Source organism: Typopeltis vanoorti, chromosome 10 (genome assembly GCF_054136105.1).
Source record: "Typopeltis vanoorti isolate ZY-2024b chromosome 10, IOZ_Tvanoo_1.0, whole genome shotgun sequence".
In the NCBI taxonomy this organism is placed as follows: Eukaryota; Metazoa; Arthropoda; class Arachnida; order Uropygi; family Thelyphonidae; genus Typopeltis; species Typopeltis vanoorti.
The window spans coordinates 58,288,453-58,305,759 of NC_143558.1; the positions used below are offsets into that span (position 1 = coordinate 58,288,453).

The window sequence follows — 17,307 nt, forward strand, 5'->3', positions numbered from 1 at the left end:
CTGTTTTTATGAAGCAACATTTCTTTCCTTCTCATTATAACTGCATTTTTATTGAAAACAATTTTAAATAATAAAATTTGTCATAATTTTATTCGTAAAATTAAGGAAAAGTGAGAGTTCATTCACAGTACGCTTCTGTGTAGTAAATTCAGTTGCAAGACCGATAGACGGAAACCCTCCCCCCGTTACAGAGTCAACTCTCGTTCTAAAAACGTATTATGCCTAAAGTAGAGACATTTTCGAAGGTTAATAAAACTGCCTGAATTTGTTATAACGATGCTTGCTAAAACGAAAGAACTGTACGTCCATTTTTAATCCTAATTCATTATAAATAATGAATATTTTTTCTCTAAATGGGTTTTTTTATTTAAAAAAATGTCATGATGATTTCATGTCTAAAATTTAATGAAAGTTAGTATTTATGTTCACCATTAAATTCCTCCAGTTGTAACTATCGGAGCATTTCAATGGCACACTAAGAAAAATAGAATTGTTCGTTTTTCTTTAGTGTGCAGGATAATATTAACAAACAGTACTCTATGATTGTTTATGTTCATATTCTTACTTGTACGTGTTGCGGACGATTAATATTGTTTTGCCAAAACATGCCACAACGTATGGTTGGATTGAAATAAAATGGCTGGCTTGTGGATAAAATCTGAGTTCAGGGAGGGAAATATCCTGTACCTAGGAATAAAGCCGGCTAATTCATCTTTAGAAGTAATCTTAATAAATGTTCTTAACATCCTAGGCAGGATTCGAACCTAGGTCTTTTCAACTAAACAGAATCGAATGAGTTACGGAGACGCTCACAAATTTTAAGAGATTATAAATACCAAATTTTATTAACTTCCACCCAGTCTGTGAGGAATTCTTAATATCGGTTCGAATAGTTTGGTCAGATTTGGCTAATAAGATGGCTCCGATTGAATGTGTATCCTAAATCCTAATTTTTTTTATAAATTCCGTCTAGTTCAGAACATAATTACTGAAAATATAATTTCAGCTTTTATCTCTTTGGTGTTCCTGCAAAGTGTTTTAGTAAAACAAAAATTGGAATGGCTCGACAAGTTTTGTAAGAAAATAGCAAAACTGAATAAAATCCGTCCTATCAAAGTCACAGAATAACAATTTAAAGCACTAACGTTAAGATAATATTTTTTCGGCTTACCTTATTCTGATCGGTCCAGTACAGAAAAAATCCTTTCTTGTCAACTTTCAAAGTCACTGGGGTTCCCACAGCAGAATCCTGAAACAATAAAATATCACAATAAAAATAGATTGGTGTGGATGCAAGTTAATATTACAAAAAATTATTAATTAAAAAAAAGAAGAATGGAAAAAAAGCATTTCCAGAAAATATTTACTTAAAATTATCTATCTTCTGAACTCATATTAGGTAAGTTCAGAAGTAATCATTTTTACGGTACGTGGTTTGAAGGTGAAATGTAACCCTTATCATGAAATCTTGCGACTGTATTATGCAACCCTGAACGTTTTTGGAATTTCGAGATATAGGCAAGAATTTTTATTAAAAAATTTACTACAAAATTTGTCAAAAATGAACGCCTTCCTCTCGAAAACTTTTTAAACCTGGGTTTCGTGAAACTCTGCAAAGAGTGCAGCACCCATTACATGAATTCTTCGTTGTTTCGTACCCACATAAGAAATGTGCAAAATGTGACCTACAATCCTAAGAAATAAGACGGTCGTCAAAGGATTCCGTTAATAACGCCAGGACTGAAATTGATAATTACCTTCATTTATTGCAATTCTGTTAACCATCAAATATTGTTTATATCAGCTAATCGTAGAGCTTAACTCCTGCTAAACATTTTGATACATCTCAGTATTTGTTTATTCAGAAATTAGATACATATGATTTTCAGAGTAGACTTTCTAAAGCAATTTTTCTTAAATGCAAACATTTTTAAATACGCTCTTATGGCAATTGCCCTGCAAAAGTCTCTATTGCAGACAGCGTTCCGCAGCAGCACTATATGAGTATGTGCCTTAACAGTGCTGGAAAGGCGTCGCGTTAGCAATTGCACGTACTGTGAACTGCAGGTGTTACTCTACTACAGTGGTCGATATAACATTGTTAGGGGTCGATTCGGGCTCAGGGGTCAATTGGGGTTCGATAGAAAAATATAAGACATCATTGAACAGTTAATATTTAATTTGGTTAACTTGGATTACCTCCATCCTGAATGACAACGCAATTAACAGTGAATCGTGGGAACAGTGACATGAATAGGACCTGTAAGATGGAGCAAGGTCATGAAAATAGTTAGAGGCCAATCAAGTAGGCCAAAATGATGTATTTACCAATAAACGGATGTTTGTGGTTCCTGCCAGGCCGGCGCGGCGGGAGCGAGATTGCAACACGTGCGCAGTTCTTATTTACTTACACGTATTCAATCTCAGTCTCATTTTTGAGCATCGACATATAAGTGAGCGTTAATGTTCTAAAATTCATCAACATACATATTATAATTCAATCGTTATTCATTCACGAATTAAGCTTCTCTATGTTGAAGAGGTTGAGCAGGACTGGTAGTAATACCAGTGATATTAATACCAGTAGTTTATTAATATCACTAGTATTACCAGTGATATTACTAGTGATAGTAATAGTTATAATAATATATACTATATTATACATACAATAAACACTGTAACTATAAAATAAACAATCTAAAAACTCACATAAAGGTCTTTTTCGCTTGTCCTATTATAATTACATAACAGTAAAATAGAGGGGGGTCGATAAAAAATCAAGAAACTCTTGAAGGGGTCGACCGGTCAAAGAAGTTTGGCGACCTGCTCTACTAGCTAGATCATGCGTCTACAGTACTGATGTACCATTCGGGAAATTACCTCAGTCACAAGGCTTATGACAGAAAAGGAAACAGAAAGCGACAACCACATTTTAAAACGAACGAACGTGCAGTGTACAGGAGGACAACCCAAGGACAGCCCACCAATCCCGAAAAAATGAATGCCCATTTTCAGAGGCAGAATAGCTGAATGCTGCCATAGATTAATCATGATAGTGCAAAAAATCACACTCAAGGGATATCTTGAACTTCCTGTTGAAAAATCGATGTACAACGCCAAAAGTGGAGTATGTGTAACGTATCAAAAAGATTGTGGAACCTTATCGGATATAACTAAAATATCAAGCACGATAATTGCGTTTAGGTGAGTTCAGCTGAAAAATATTCCCTTCTGTGCACACGCACACAAAGAAATGCTTCGAGAGGGAGAGGTGTTAGAATTGATTCAACATTACTGCTACGCGAATATACTAATTCATTAATTAATTTCAACAGGATGCCATTACTAAAAAGATTTTCCCCATTCTACAGCCAGCCAGCTTTCAACAGCAATCTCACAACTCACTTCTACAAAAAATTACATTGGACTATTCACAACTGACAGCAGCTCCCATCTTCACATGACCAAAAAGAGAAATTTTACTCCTAACCTTTGAACCTAAATCACCGATGAATATATTAAACCATGGCCTGATGTCGAATCCTGGAACATCCCGCTCCTAACAAATTGGCTCGGTGAAGATCTCTCACTAAATAACTTTCTGTTATCTACCAATTGCTAATTTGCTACCCATTTCACTAAATGATTGTGAATGCCAATCTGGCACATTTCAGTAAGTTATGTGGTGCGCTATCAAGTCTTTGCTAAAATCAAAATAAATAGCATTCAAGTCATTTTATCTTGGCCTATTTCTGTCGTTACTTCATCATAAAATAGTAAGCAGATTTGTCATAACAATCTTCCTTTAACGAAATTATGTTGTATTTTGTTCATCAAGTGATCCCATTAAGAATGTCTCGGCTATGGTTCTTGGTTAATTTTTCAATTACTTTGCCTATAACACTAAGAAATTCCACTGATTTACAATTCTCCACGATTTTCTAAAGATTATGAAATGGGGATTAACATGACATACATATCTTTACTAGCAAACGAAATACACCGTCCCGACATCCAGCCTTATCAACTTCCAAGTGATTTGAGATATCAACAGTTTTCTATTCTTGCATTACGTTATTAGGTAAATCTTCTCTCTCAAACAGTATTTCCTCTTCTGACTAGTCACTGTCTACAAATACATACTTGCAAAGTATTTATTAAATTCTTCTGCAACCACAGCTGGATCATTCAAAATTGTTCCCGAAGGGCTGGTTATGCTTAATTTGTCGGGACGGTGTATTTCGTTTGCTAGTAAAGATATGTATGCCATGTTAATCTCCATTTCATAATCTTTAGAAAATCGTGGAGAATTGTAAATCAGTGGAATTTCTTAGTGTTATAGGCAAAGTAATTGAAAAATTAACCAAGAACCATAGCCGAGACATTCTTAATAGGATCACTTGATGAACAAAATATTATCCTCACTCCTCTTTTTTACATATTTATATATGCATTTCAGATTATTCTTAGCTAGCCGTAATTTAAATTTTGATCTATAATCTTTAATCAACAATTGACTTAACGCCAGTTGAGTACATTGTTCATTTACTTACTGATACCTATCATACTTATAGCTGATTTATCAAAACAACTATTTCCAGAGTTCTCCTCTCAGATTTTTTAATACTTGATTATTCATCAAGCTGAATCTGTTTATTATGTAATTTACTTCTAGGTATAAATTTAGATTAAATTATGCAAGATGTTCTTCAGTGTTATTCATTTTGCGTTTAGTGTCACTTCCATTAAACCTGGCAAATAAAGCTAGCAATTAACACTTGCAAATTTATCCAGCGTTAGCTTTTTTTTTTTTTTTTTTAATTCCATCAATGATGTTTTCTAATTATATTCCTACCCTTGCCTTTAATTCTTATTCCAAAGTCAAATGATCGCTATGACAAAGGGATTCTAAGTAAATAATAATATTTATTAATTCCTCTGATGTTATGATGAAATCCGAGATCTTATCCCCTATCACGTACACGTTGCTAGCTTAACTATCACGAAGTTGCTCAAAAATTTCACTACAGGCTGTATTATCACCCTCCCTCAGTTAATAATACCTTACTTTTTCTTTTTTCTTTAAGTAGCTGGCTCATAATATTACAGGTCACTTACTATTTCCTCCACTACGGTAACATACTGTATCTTATTATCCACTACACTACGTCGAACTTCTGTCCCGAATAAAAATCCCTCTATTTGGTATCTTCCGATAAGATTATACTTACCACTATATGCTTCAATATCATGAACGGCATTATGCCAAGATTCAGAATATACGTGCCATAATGGGAATAAAAACCATTCAGTCAAAATATTTAATCTAACAGTGCAGCCAGCATAAAGTCGGATTGGTGATATAAAGTTAATGGTTGCTTGTAAAGAGTTCCTTTTCCTGAGAACATTAAGGAACAATCCACTGGTGTGGGCGACGAGCAGTATACTTTATATAAACTTCTGCGGTACGATAAACGATAATAATAGAATAAATACTGCTTGGACTGCCCCCACCTCCCTCCATACTGGGGTGTATGATTCCGACTCAGCAAAACAGGTCTACACAGAAATACTTGAGAAGGCACAAAATGTATCAAAGGTAAGCATAGCCTATATTTCATATAGTCGGATACACTCATGAATTTGTTAACAGACGAGTATCGCAGATAAATTATATCGGCATGAATTAAAAGAGTTGTTTTGAAAAACGTCAGATGTTCGTACAAATGGAGGAAAACGTTATAAGATTTATTTCCAAAGCATGTGAATCAGCATTTTATAGTGAAAATCATTAATAAAATCAGGAACGATACTTACACTGTGTGATAACTACTTGATTCGGAAGAAAAAAACTAAACGATATCACAAAATGCATCTACAAAAATTTTAATAAAAGACTATCGAAGGTTTTCCTTTTTTTTAATAACAAACTTCAAGAATTGATACATAACTTAAAAAAAAAAACTGTTTCATTTCACCTACGAACAATCGAAGTATCATTTAGCATCAAACTTAATAGTGAAACGAATCCTCAAGTGAAACTCTTATAGACTATACAACATAACATCTAATGAAAATTCTTAAAAGAAAGCATAGAGAAGATAGCAAAGCAGGCGATATAAAAGATATTGCTAAAAATCCTTCTAGCTAGTCACTTGTTTTAGAGATTGGCAAAGTCTTTTAGATATGACAGAGATGAATCGCAAGATATTTTGAATCCGAAGATGCATTATACATATTAAGGCAAAATATGTCCGTGGAATAAACATGAAGGAGAGTGGAGTTTTCTCTAAAGATGTGAATGATGAAACATATCAAACTTTCATTCTAATAGGCAGAGCGGTATAATAATAATAAATTCTCATCTCTGAATGACTTGTATTCCGTAGCTTGATCAGAAGGGTAATGGAGGGGGCATGCTGTTAGTTGAAAAATATTTAGGTTCAAATCTCATAACTTAAACATTCTTAAGGCTTTGTAACTGAAGGTGAATTATCAAAATTAATCAAATATTTACATTTAATGAAAAAAGGCGTTCGAATCTGTAGTTTCCGATAATGACTCCTAGTAATCTATGAAAATGCCAATAATATCTGATTTTTTTAATGCAGTGAACGGAAAGCTTGTCACACGATAGGTGAAAACTTTTTTTTTCCCCATTTAGTATAACACTTAACTTTTATTACATTTTTTAAAGCTAAAGTATTATCATTTTTAATAAAATGTTCCAGGGAACTGAAATAAATCTATAGCTATGGTTGTAATTCATATCACTATTACAGATGGCATGCTTAATTAACCTTTCAGTCATAAGCATTTTTGTGTGTGTGGAGGGGGGGGGGGGATGAGTGTTGCTACCACTTCCCGGAAAAGATATACTTTACACAGAATTATCAAAACAGTTTCTCAACTCATGCACAATATGATCCAATTCTTGTGTTTCGAATGAGGGCAAATGACGTAAAATAAAAAGGTCACATTCGCTGAATGACCAAGACTAGCACAAAATACAAAATTTTGTATGCGAACTGTAGGTAATGGGGAGACAATTTTTTTGCAATTAAAAAAAAAAACCTGTCCGAAATCGCGCTTATTTAAAAAATCGTAAAGCTGTCTTTTTCTTTTTTTGCCTACCGTGGGACTTCAAGGCTGCTTTAAAGAAAATATCGAAACAAAGTGAAAAACAGAAATGTACCGACAGCCAGGAGAAGTTTTTCAAAAAGTTTTTTTTTTTTTTTGGTGTACGTACTTGTTCTTCCTGGCATCTTTAAATGCAGTTTTTGGTAACAAGAAAACGTATCATTGATTTTTTTTAACTAGATTAGATATTAATATCGGCGTTTGTCTAATATCCTCTTAAATTAAAAGGGGGGGGAAGTCAAGCAAAAACATGACCAATGAGTACAGAGAATGTAACTCAAATAAGTTCTACGTTTCGGCTCTACTCGCATTGTTGTTTGAAATGACCTACACGTTCAACAAAAATCTCTTCCTCGTCACTTATTTTACGACTGGTCAATATTTTGCTATTTCTCTAAACTGCGCACTTCACTCCATTGATTCTTATTTTCTGGAATTGAAAGACAAAGCATTCATCGCTTTCGAAGGGACGGACGTCCATATTTAAAATGACATTGTTTGAAAATCTCTACAACTTATTGCACCATTACTAAATACGATGTCTATTAATTCATGTGTTTTAGGTGTCGGTATACGAAATTTACAAAAACCAAAGTACATGTACTAAGTAATCCTAATTCTGTATTCTTAGATTTTACTTCTTTTTTTTTTTTTATAACTAAACTATCCCTCCCCCCCGGAAAAAAATATTCTTTACCGTTTCACAGGATCCAGTTAAAAAAAAAAAAAAAAAGGCATACCTTGTTGAGTTATAAGTGATATTTAGTGATAAATATTCCTGGAAAAAATGTCGAGGGAAAAAAAAAACATTAAGTACTATGTATTCTCTGAATTATTTAAAAAATAAGTATATAATTATATTTGCATTTCCAATTGTTCTTTAGTCACTTAAACGGTAAAATTTATTAGTGTGAGATTATTTGTACGGTTTTTTATCGGCAGAAATGTGAGGGAGTAAGGTATTTTCGGGATTCAACGGAATCAAATTTTGTAAAAAAATGTTAACTTTTGTTTGGGAATTATTGACATAAAGAATTAGTAGGTGTAGAAACCTGGAAAACCATCTAACGATGCGAAAACACTTCATCTACAGTGGATTATACAACCAACAAATGAAATGATAATCTCCTTAACTATAGCAAAAGCAAAAATGAGAAATAAATCAAAAGACCAACTACTGAACATCTAAAAAGATACAGCCTAGCTTCAAACTGTATGTCAAATTAAAAGCTATGCCATTGTATTAGATCATATATATATATATATATATATATATATAAGCTCCAATAGCCCTTGTGATTATCATTGTACTTTTTAATGTATCTTAGAAGTATACTGTCAGTTTGTATATATTCATAAAAATATGCACACGGGGTATTTTAATTGCAGCATTTTTTTCGATTATCTTAAAAGTAAAAGCCTTATTCCAGCTTCTGTAAAAAAATTATATATTTTTAGTGATTAATGAAATTTATTTTTTCGTTGATTGTATTAGATTATTTTATCACAGTAAGATATTCAGTAATTAATGAAATTTATGTTTTTTATCACAATAAGATACGATTTGATATCATTAAATGATAGTCGCTGTTAGTGCTCATTCCAATATATCATAAGAAAGATCTCTATGGATATTTCTTGAAGCGAGATATTTATATCAGGAAAGAATTGGTATAAATCTCTCAGTAAGAGAAGTCTGAATCGTTCAAACTACAAATATTATTCCGAATTTATTTTAAAATCAAGAGAAAGTAATACAAATACTGATGGTGACAAGAGATGAATGTTTTTCAGTAATCTCATCAACGAATGGCTGAAGACATGTAACACGGTTGGTTGGATTAACAGATAAATCAGAAACCCTGATCGGAAACCAAAACAAGGTTATCTGCAGTAGACAGGGGGGGCGTGCTGCCACAAGGGACAATTAAAACCATCCACCATCTCAGTTTATTCATGATAACTGGAATGAATTGCCAAAGCTATCAGCATATCTGAAAAGAGTTCATTACCATCCATGCCAAGTGGAAATTCGAACCCATCGTCAGTTATATATTTCTGGTAATTACCGAAAAACTTTCCAGTAATAAAAATGATCGCGGATCTCCGTTTAGGAAATTGTATCATTAAAGAAGTCAGTCATATTGTGGTCTCCTTTAGTACATACATATATATATATATATATATATATATATATATATAGCATTTTTTCAAGTAATAATGGACATTGTTTTGTAGCAAGATGGTTTACAACAAAAATATAGTAAAAAAAAAAGCTATTGAACCGTATACGTTTCAAAATAATCATCAGCATGATTAGAATTTGCAGTATATTTGAAAGTTGAAAAACAATTGAAAACTATTTTGAAAAATGTTTTAAAATAATTTTCAAATTGGTCTGAAGCAAAAAAGGGAAAAAAAGCACTGCCCATTCTCAGCATAAATCAATATAAAGTACATAGAAACCCCGTATTTTCAATTATGAAAATAAAATACAGATCAGTTCAACTAACAGAGGTAATTCTGCTGAATTTTCCAACTAATATGCAAGTAGTCAAATATATTTTATTTAATACATTAAACCAGCTATATTATAGTTTTCTATGCACTGTCTGGAATGGAGAATATTGAAACAAGTAAGGCTTGGAATAAGCCAGCTGACACCAAATGTAACAACTAGTGAAAAGGCGTTTCTATCTTACCTTTATCTCTTTCCCCCCTCGCACTACGCATACTCAGAAATGTAATACGTATGTAGTATAGTACACTAAAACAAATCAATGGCGACGGTGAAAATTCCGTTGTTACAAATTATCACTAGGTTATAGTTAACTTGCTTCGTTTTGGACTTAAAATCACAAGTAGGTAGGACGATCTTAAAAACAAAGTGTATCTCAGTCTGCAATAGATAGGAGTGTTTAAAAAGAAGCAATGATTTAAGTCTGAACATTTCTGTTCGGAGTCACTTCTGTTAATCTTTTGGCCAGAAACATATTATATGAAATGATGCTAGAATATAGTTTTTTGTTGTTGCCATTAGTAAAATATATTACAAAGCAATTCTCGTTTACATAGTCACTATTTTCAGAATGAATAACTTGTTTATAATCTCAAAATTATATTCACCTATGTTTGAAACAACACTAATAGTGTATACAACGAATCCTGTTGTGGTAGATTCTTTACCGCAATCAGACGCTAAGAAATCATTTTCTCTGAAACACAATTCCGCAAACCTACTAAAACATTTCCAAGACTAATTATTTGTAGGTTCTTTCCTCCATGAGTAAATATTATAGTCCTAAAATAAATAAAAAAATCGGGCAGGAACTCCAGGTAGCACTTCAGAAGAAATGTCCATTCCGCATTGCTTATTGCGGTAATCCACTACGCGATGGGTACATATCATACACACCTGGCACTTATCGAGATTTAAGCATATGCGTTTCGTAATCAATACTACCTCAGTATTTCTTAGTACTAATGACATACTTAACGTGGTAGTCTCTATCTCAGACTACTGCAATCCTATATTGTATAACGTCGTTACTGTCACTAGGAAATTGACAATATCATAATAACGACTAAACGTATCGTTATTGTAATAAAGGATTCACATAAACAGAGAGGTCTGGTACATCATATTGAATTGCTTAGTCGATTCATTCACTCGCTAAATTGGAGCACCGACAATAACTTGAAGACGATGAGGCACTTTACAGATTAGAAACACATATATAGATTGCACTTTAATTCCGATAATCTCACATCAAAAACTAGCAGACATGGAATGCGGTTATTATTCTATTTTGTTAATTTTAGAAACACATTCATGTCCGTAGGACTTAAAATTGAAGTACATATGTCGTCTGGTTGTTTGGAATTACGGACGAAGCACATATGAAAGTAGAAGGGGAAACTCGGGTTTTGAAACGCAGAGTCCATATGCAGAGAAAGCAGATGAGAAGGTTGAACTATAGATGTATTGATAAAAAATTTTTTGTGTGTATAGATTTTTTTTTTTTTTTTGTAACATGTCAACTAATAAATGATCGCCAGATGGATTCCGCCACTGTCGATCAGACACCTTGCTCATGCTCCGATCATATGGTATGTCTCTTATGATCTCTGCAACTGACTTGCCAGCTTTCTGTCTGGACGCACTTTTACGTGTGATGGCGAAATGGATCTTCATCGTCAAACTCTGTAACTGATGCTAGTGTCCCATAAGACTGTTCTTTCGTCTACTTCTTCCTTCCATTATCAACGACCTTCCTGATTGACAACAAACTAAATATAGTTTTGCTGATAACAGTACACCGCAGTCTTTCTTGACTAACTACGCACTACACAACTAATAAAAATTTCAGGATAAATTTCTAACCCTAAATTCTAATCTCCAAATGATTCTTCCTCAACAGGGTACTGATAACCTTGTTAATATCAATGCTAGTAAAAGTTACCCGTTTTATTTCTTTCAAAAAAAAACTTAATTTTAGAATTACTTTTGAACATTCTACTTTCTAAATATTATGAGATTTCTCTACTTAACGACTACTCTTACCTCCAGTCACCCTCGGCATAAATCTGCAAATATCGCCGTCTCAACATCCAAAAATAATAAGATTTTCTCTTTCGCTCAAGGTGTTAACTTTGCCATTGAACGGCTAAAACTGACAAATCTGACCAGCCATTGAATATTGTTCTGGCTTTTGGGTGATGTCCCTAAGATCTCCCTAAAAAATACGCGACTCAGTACAGAAGAGAACAACCCGTTAATACCCGTTCCTCACTAAACCGCTCAGCTTTCTTTCACAAAGATGTTCAGATACTGCTGCTTGCATTTTCTACAAATATTTCAATTGTCATTGGTTCATCAAAATTGGCACCGATAATTTCCTCACTTTCCTCTAAGTCTGTTAAAATACTTGTGGTAGTAGTTATGTAACACTTCAGTTCAACTCCAAATTCACAGAACAAATTTTTCTTCCTCTTCGTTCATTCCTTTTACTTCTGAAACAAGTCTACCCTTAACTTGCGTACTTCCTCAACAGTACAGTCTACAGGTCTTCAAATCCGATGTTAACACGTTTCTTCTTTTCCTCAGCCACATTCACAGTGCTAACGTACGTGTTATTGAACGACTTCTAGTGTATAATATTATCATAAAAAAAAAAAAGAAATCATATTTGATTGCTGTTCGAGTCTATCTACAAAAAGCAACCTACATATAACATCAAAGAGATAACGCGAAATCCTAACTGATATATAACAATTATCAGCAACTCGAACTACATGCACTCTTCGAATATATATACATAGTTTTCGTTAATCAAATCTATAATAAAAATTAAAATTTTGATTAATAAGAGGTAAAATAGAAGATATACATATGTAATGTCCAACTGCACCACCTCTTCATACAAATGACCTGGTTAGCTGAATGGATAATGTACCCATTCTTCGACCAACAAGCTGTGGGTTAATACGAGGGGTCTGAAAAGTTCTCCCTAACAATGAAAACACGAATTTATAATTTCAAAATTACTTTTATTTTTCAAAATAATCTCCCTTAAGACTAATACATTTATTCCAGCGATGCTCCAGCACCATCCTGTCCCTGTAGTGATTCTCAGTAAGATCTGCAAAATACCCCCTCTACAGCTGCAATCACCCTCTTGATTCGAAGAAAAACGCTGACCAGCGAGAAAGAGTCTGAGTTTTGGGAAGATCAGATAGAAGTCAGAGGGAGCTAAATCTGAGGAAATAGGGTGGATGTTCCAACAATTCATAGTGCAGATCCCTTAATTTTCCCATTGCCAAAACACCTTTGTGGGCAGGTGCATTGTAATGATGAAAGATGGGTTTTTTCCCTTCTGCAAACCGGGTCATTTCTTACGGACTTTTTCGTCTAGTCTGGTTAAAAGATCGGAATAATATTCCCCGGTTACTGTTTTACCCTTCTCAAGATAATTAATAAACAAAATGCCTTTAGCATCCCAAAACACCGATGCCATGACCTTTCAAACAAACAGCAATCAAAACAGTGCACAACTGTGCACTGTTTTGACTGCTGTTTGGATTCTGGCATATAATGGTGAATCCAAATCTCATCCTTATTACTATGTAATAAATCAACGCACAAAATCAGTTTTATTCTTGTTAAAACGGTCCAAGCACTGTTCAGAGATTTTCATGCGAGTGCGTTTTTGATCTGCTGTGAGCAAGCGCGGCACCTATCTTGCGCAAAGCTTTTTCATTTGCAATTCTTCATGCAAAATATATCCTACACGTTCTTTTGAAATGCCTATGCTCTCAGCAATTTCACGCGCTTTGACTCGCCGGTCATCCAATACCATATCGTGCACTTGATCAATGATTTCTGTGTGAAAAGTGTTGTTTCACTTTTTGGACGTCCTTCAAGTGCATCATCTTCAATGCTGGTACGGCCACGTTTAAACTCGGCAGCCCATTTCTTAATTGTCGAAAACGAAGAAGAGTACCTATAAACTTTTATCAACTTCGAATTAATTTCTTTCGGCGTTAAACCTTCTTTTACAAAGAATTTTATAACCGCACGATACTCAATTTTATCCATTTCAAGGGATACAGACAGATGTATAAAACAAACTACTTGATAGAATGACTTGCAGTTTCACATCAATGCTTATGACAGATGTACCAACTTAGGGAAAAAAAAATCTTGCCGATAGTGTTGCCGTCTATGGTCGAGTCCTAGACCTTTTCAGACCACCCTCGTATATCCAAACTGTGGGCACGGATGTTTTGTCAAAGTATTTAAGTAGCAAGCTATTTTCGTTGTCCGGTATGATTCTACTTAATGAAAGGTTGAAGAGACTTGCAAATGTTCCACAGTTGATCTCTAGGGCCTACTAACTGGATTATCCAGTTACATATATTCTAGTGATATGAAATCTAATTCTCAGCCTCACCCCTCCCACCTACGATCGCTAAAAGTGCGATCGTAGGTGGGAGGGGTGAGGCTGACACTCAAAAAACTTAGCTACATGTTTACTATCTCTTGAATTATAATAATCCAAATCTCAAAGGCTAATATGATGGTTAAACCCGAATAGAAAACTGCGGTGGACGCGTATGCGCTCATTCAAACTGGTAAGGGAAAAATAAAAAAAAAAACTATAGAAGGTAAGGGAGGGGGGGATGAAAACAATATATATTCAACTAACACAAACCAGGTCTCAAGACCTATAACGTGATTTGACACGAGGGCAAGTGATTATAGAGAGAGAGAAGAAAGGAATCTGTTAATGTGTTTTTAAAGAGAAAGGAAGGTTGTATTCTTTGAGGAAAACATCTTTGTATTTTTTAATTTATTTTTTACATAATCCTGAACCCTGCTCTAGAGACCAAACATGGAACTTTTTTCAATCTACTTTAGACCTCCAATAACCGCAGTGGCGGTATTCCACAAAAACATGGAAGATTTCCACAGACCAGAAGACGAAATGCGGAAGAAAATTAGAAGTTGGTTCTACGAATTTAGAGCTGAATCGTGAATGTTAATCAGCAGCTACCCGTTTGAGTACACAATAAGAGCACCCAGGAGGAATCGTGGTGGCCAGATCGGTGGACCAGCATCTATGGAAATACTATAGAAAAGATATGATACGGAAACAAAGCATCGATGGGAAAGCGAACAGGAGGAAGTTAATGAGGGAGGAATCATCTATTGAGCGAATGGCTCTCTGTTGGTTACAATCGAGAATTCTCGCCGCAGATTTGAGAAAACTATTCTGAGGGTCAAGTGGATTTGAGATTTATAGTGTTAGAAGTCGAGCAGAGTAGAAGTAATGCTTAGAAAACAAAAAGGAATATCAAGCTTTATGGAGGCGAAAGAGGGCTATGGACGCGATGTATTTGTGCCGTGATAAGGTAATGTGAAAGTAAACCGAAGAAAACTGATCTTCGCTGTAGAAAATATTATCAAAAGGGAGAGTAATGTGGTCTTTTTTCTGGGAATATGAAATATCGGTATTTAAGGCAATGGCTATAGAAGATCTTGGAGAGTGAATGAAGAGGAGAAAGAGAGTGTACTATTAGCAGCAAATCTACAAATAGGATTGGATGTCAGTGAGAGATTACCAATGTACCGGGAAAAGAGTGTAGATGAAAGCATATAGCTTCGGGTAGTTCAGCAACTGATCTGCATTGATGGGGAAATCTCAGAGAGAAAATGATGGACCGTGACACAGTGAACCACAGAGCGAAGTTGGCAATTGACTTAAAAAGGGTACGATGGAGATCGTAAGATAAGATACAGCTTGAAGGCTGCGATATCAAAGTCGATTAAATGCTATGAAAATATCAAAAGCAAATCAATGAATTTCTCCAAAATTTTCAATGACTTTGTCTAAAAGTGAACAAGATTAGCTGGGGGGGGGGGGGATCTGCTGTGGAGTGGGCGGCAAAGCTCACATTGGTGAGTCTCAGTAGTGAAGTAGTCGGACGTTAATAACCTCGTGTTATTTTCGAATGTCTGGAAGTGAGAACCAAAGGAGAATATAGTTCGATGGCTGACTTTAATTCCCATTTTCGGATAATAAAGCTTACTTACATACTGTTGGACAGATGGCACGCAACAGCATGTCAAAGCTATGCAGGCGGGAGACCACCGACCACTTACTGGAGGTCTGAAGTTCCGTGTTTGGTCTCTAGAGCAGGATTTCTGGACAAGATAAAAATTTATTAAAAATACAAGAAAATATACATCAATCAAAATAGAAAAAAAAACCTTATCCTACCCACGGTACGAATGTATAATAGGTTTAATTTGTATCAAAAATAAATAATACAGCATGGGTGTTAATTCTGGAGCAAAAGCGTTTAGTACAATTGGAAAGATACCATCTTCACCAGACGACTTCAGAATTTTTCTAATGTCCTCTGGCGAAAGATCAGCAGGCACATTGTGGGTAGTTCCTGGAATAGTTCAGGGATGGGAGGGAGGGGGGGTGTGTCTTGGCTGCCTAAGCAAAAGTTGAAGAAAAACACATATGCCAAGAAGTTTACCTTATTTTTGGGAGATAATATCACTGTGCTATCAGAATGAGAGAGGAAGAGAGAGCTGAAAACATGAAAGTGGAAGAGCAAAAGTTGTGCCCAAACAGCCTAGGAGATAGAGAATTAGAAGGGTCAACTGCCATTTGAGCAGGGGGAAAAAAATTTAATGGACTCAGTCCTTACAGAGTCTGCGTTGGATTTGTTCGTTTGTGTGTGTGTGTGTGTTTTACAGCTGATGAAAGCTATAGTGAGAGGTTTTACTTATTAATTTAAGCCATTGAATGTGTGTAATGCTAGATTTTTGACTTGGACTGCTTGGCAAATTTATTAGAGAATCAGGTCTTGGATAGGGGGTTGGGGGATTTCAATTCAACTTCTCTTCAAGCTTGGTCAGTGAAGTTAGAGAAGAGGAAGAAGTCTGAATCATGGATGTTGAAATCTCCAAGGAAGATTATCACAATGTTTGGGTAATTAGACTAAGCGATTAACTTTCAGGGATAACTTTACAAAAAAAAAAAAAAAATTAGCACATTCATCAGAATTTTGAAAGAAGTAAAGGTAGCAAATGAAGATTATCGTTACCGACCAATGAATGGTCTGTAACTGATAGTCTTTAGTATGGAATATCAGATCTGATGAAAGCATATGTTCTGTACTAGGAGGCACGTATGATGTAATGTGGAAAGTTGAGGGGAGTTGTAATCTTAGAGGATGCCAGCTGAAGTTCGGAGATGAAAAAGAAATCAGGTTCGGATGTCTGTAAGTAGTGATAATGCAAAATAAGAGGTATAGCAGTTTGTAGAGTAAGACTTGGATTGAGTGTTGGCACTCTTTGAGTGGGAGTCGTGTCCATAAATCCTTCACTTCTGCTGTATGTTCCTGCTCTTCAGAGCTGTCACATTCATCTGGCATCTATCCAACCATGGAAGAGCAGGGACATGTAAGCAAAAGTGAAGAACTTGTTGACACGACTCCCACACAAAGAATACCCAGAGTCCAATCCAAGCGTCGACAATGCTCCCTGCAAGATATTTATAACCCTCCAGACACAACCTAGCAGTGTAAGCAGCAGCAGGATTAGTCGCCAGCTGATCAGGAAAACTCCCGACGCGATATCAATAGGTT

The 17,307-nt window shown here is 35.0% G+C and overlaps 1 protein-coding gene across 1 annotated transcript in view; it reads right to left on the bottom strand.

The window, feature by feature from the left end:
• Window positions 1-17,307, bottom strand: part of LOC150102439 (1-phosphatidylinositol 4,5-bisphosphate phosphodiesterase classes I and II-like) — a 900,535-nt gene that overhangs the window by 802,232 nt on the left and 80,996 nt on the right. The window contains exon 2 of the mRNA XM_090399636.1: window positions 1,172-1,249. Within this exon, the coding sequence (XP_090255762.1) occupies window positions 1,172-1,249 (78 nt within the window). The remainder of the gene's footprint in view (window positions 1-1,171; window positions 1,250-17,307) is intronic.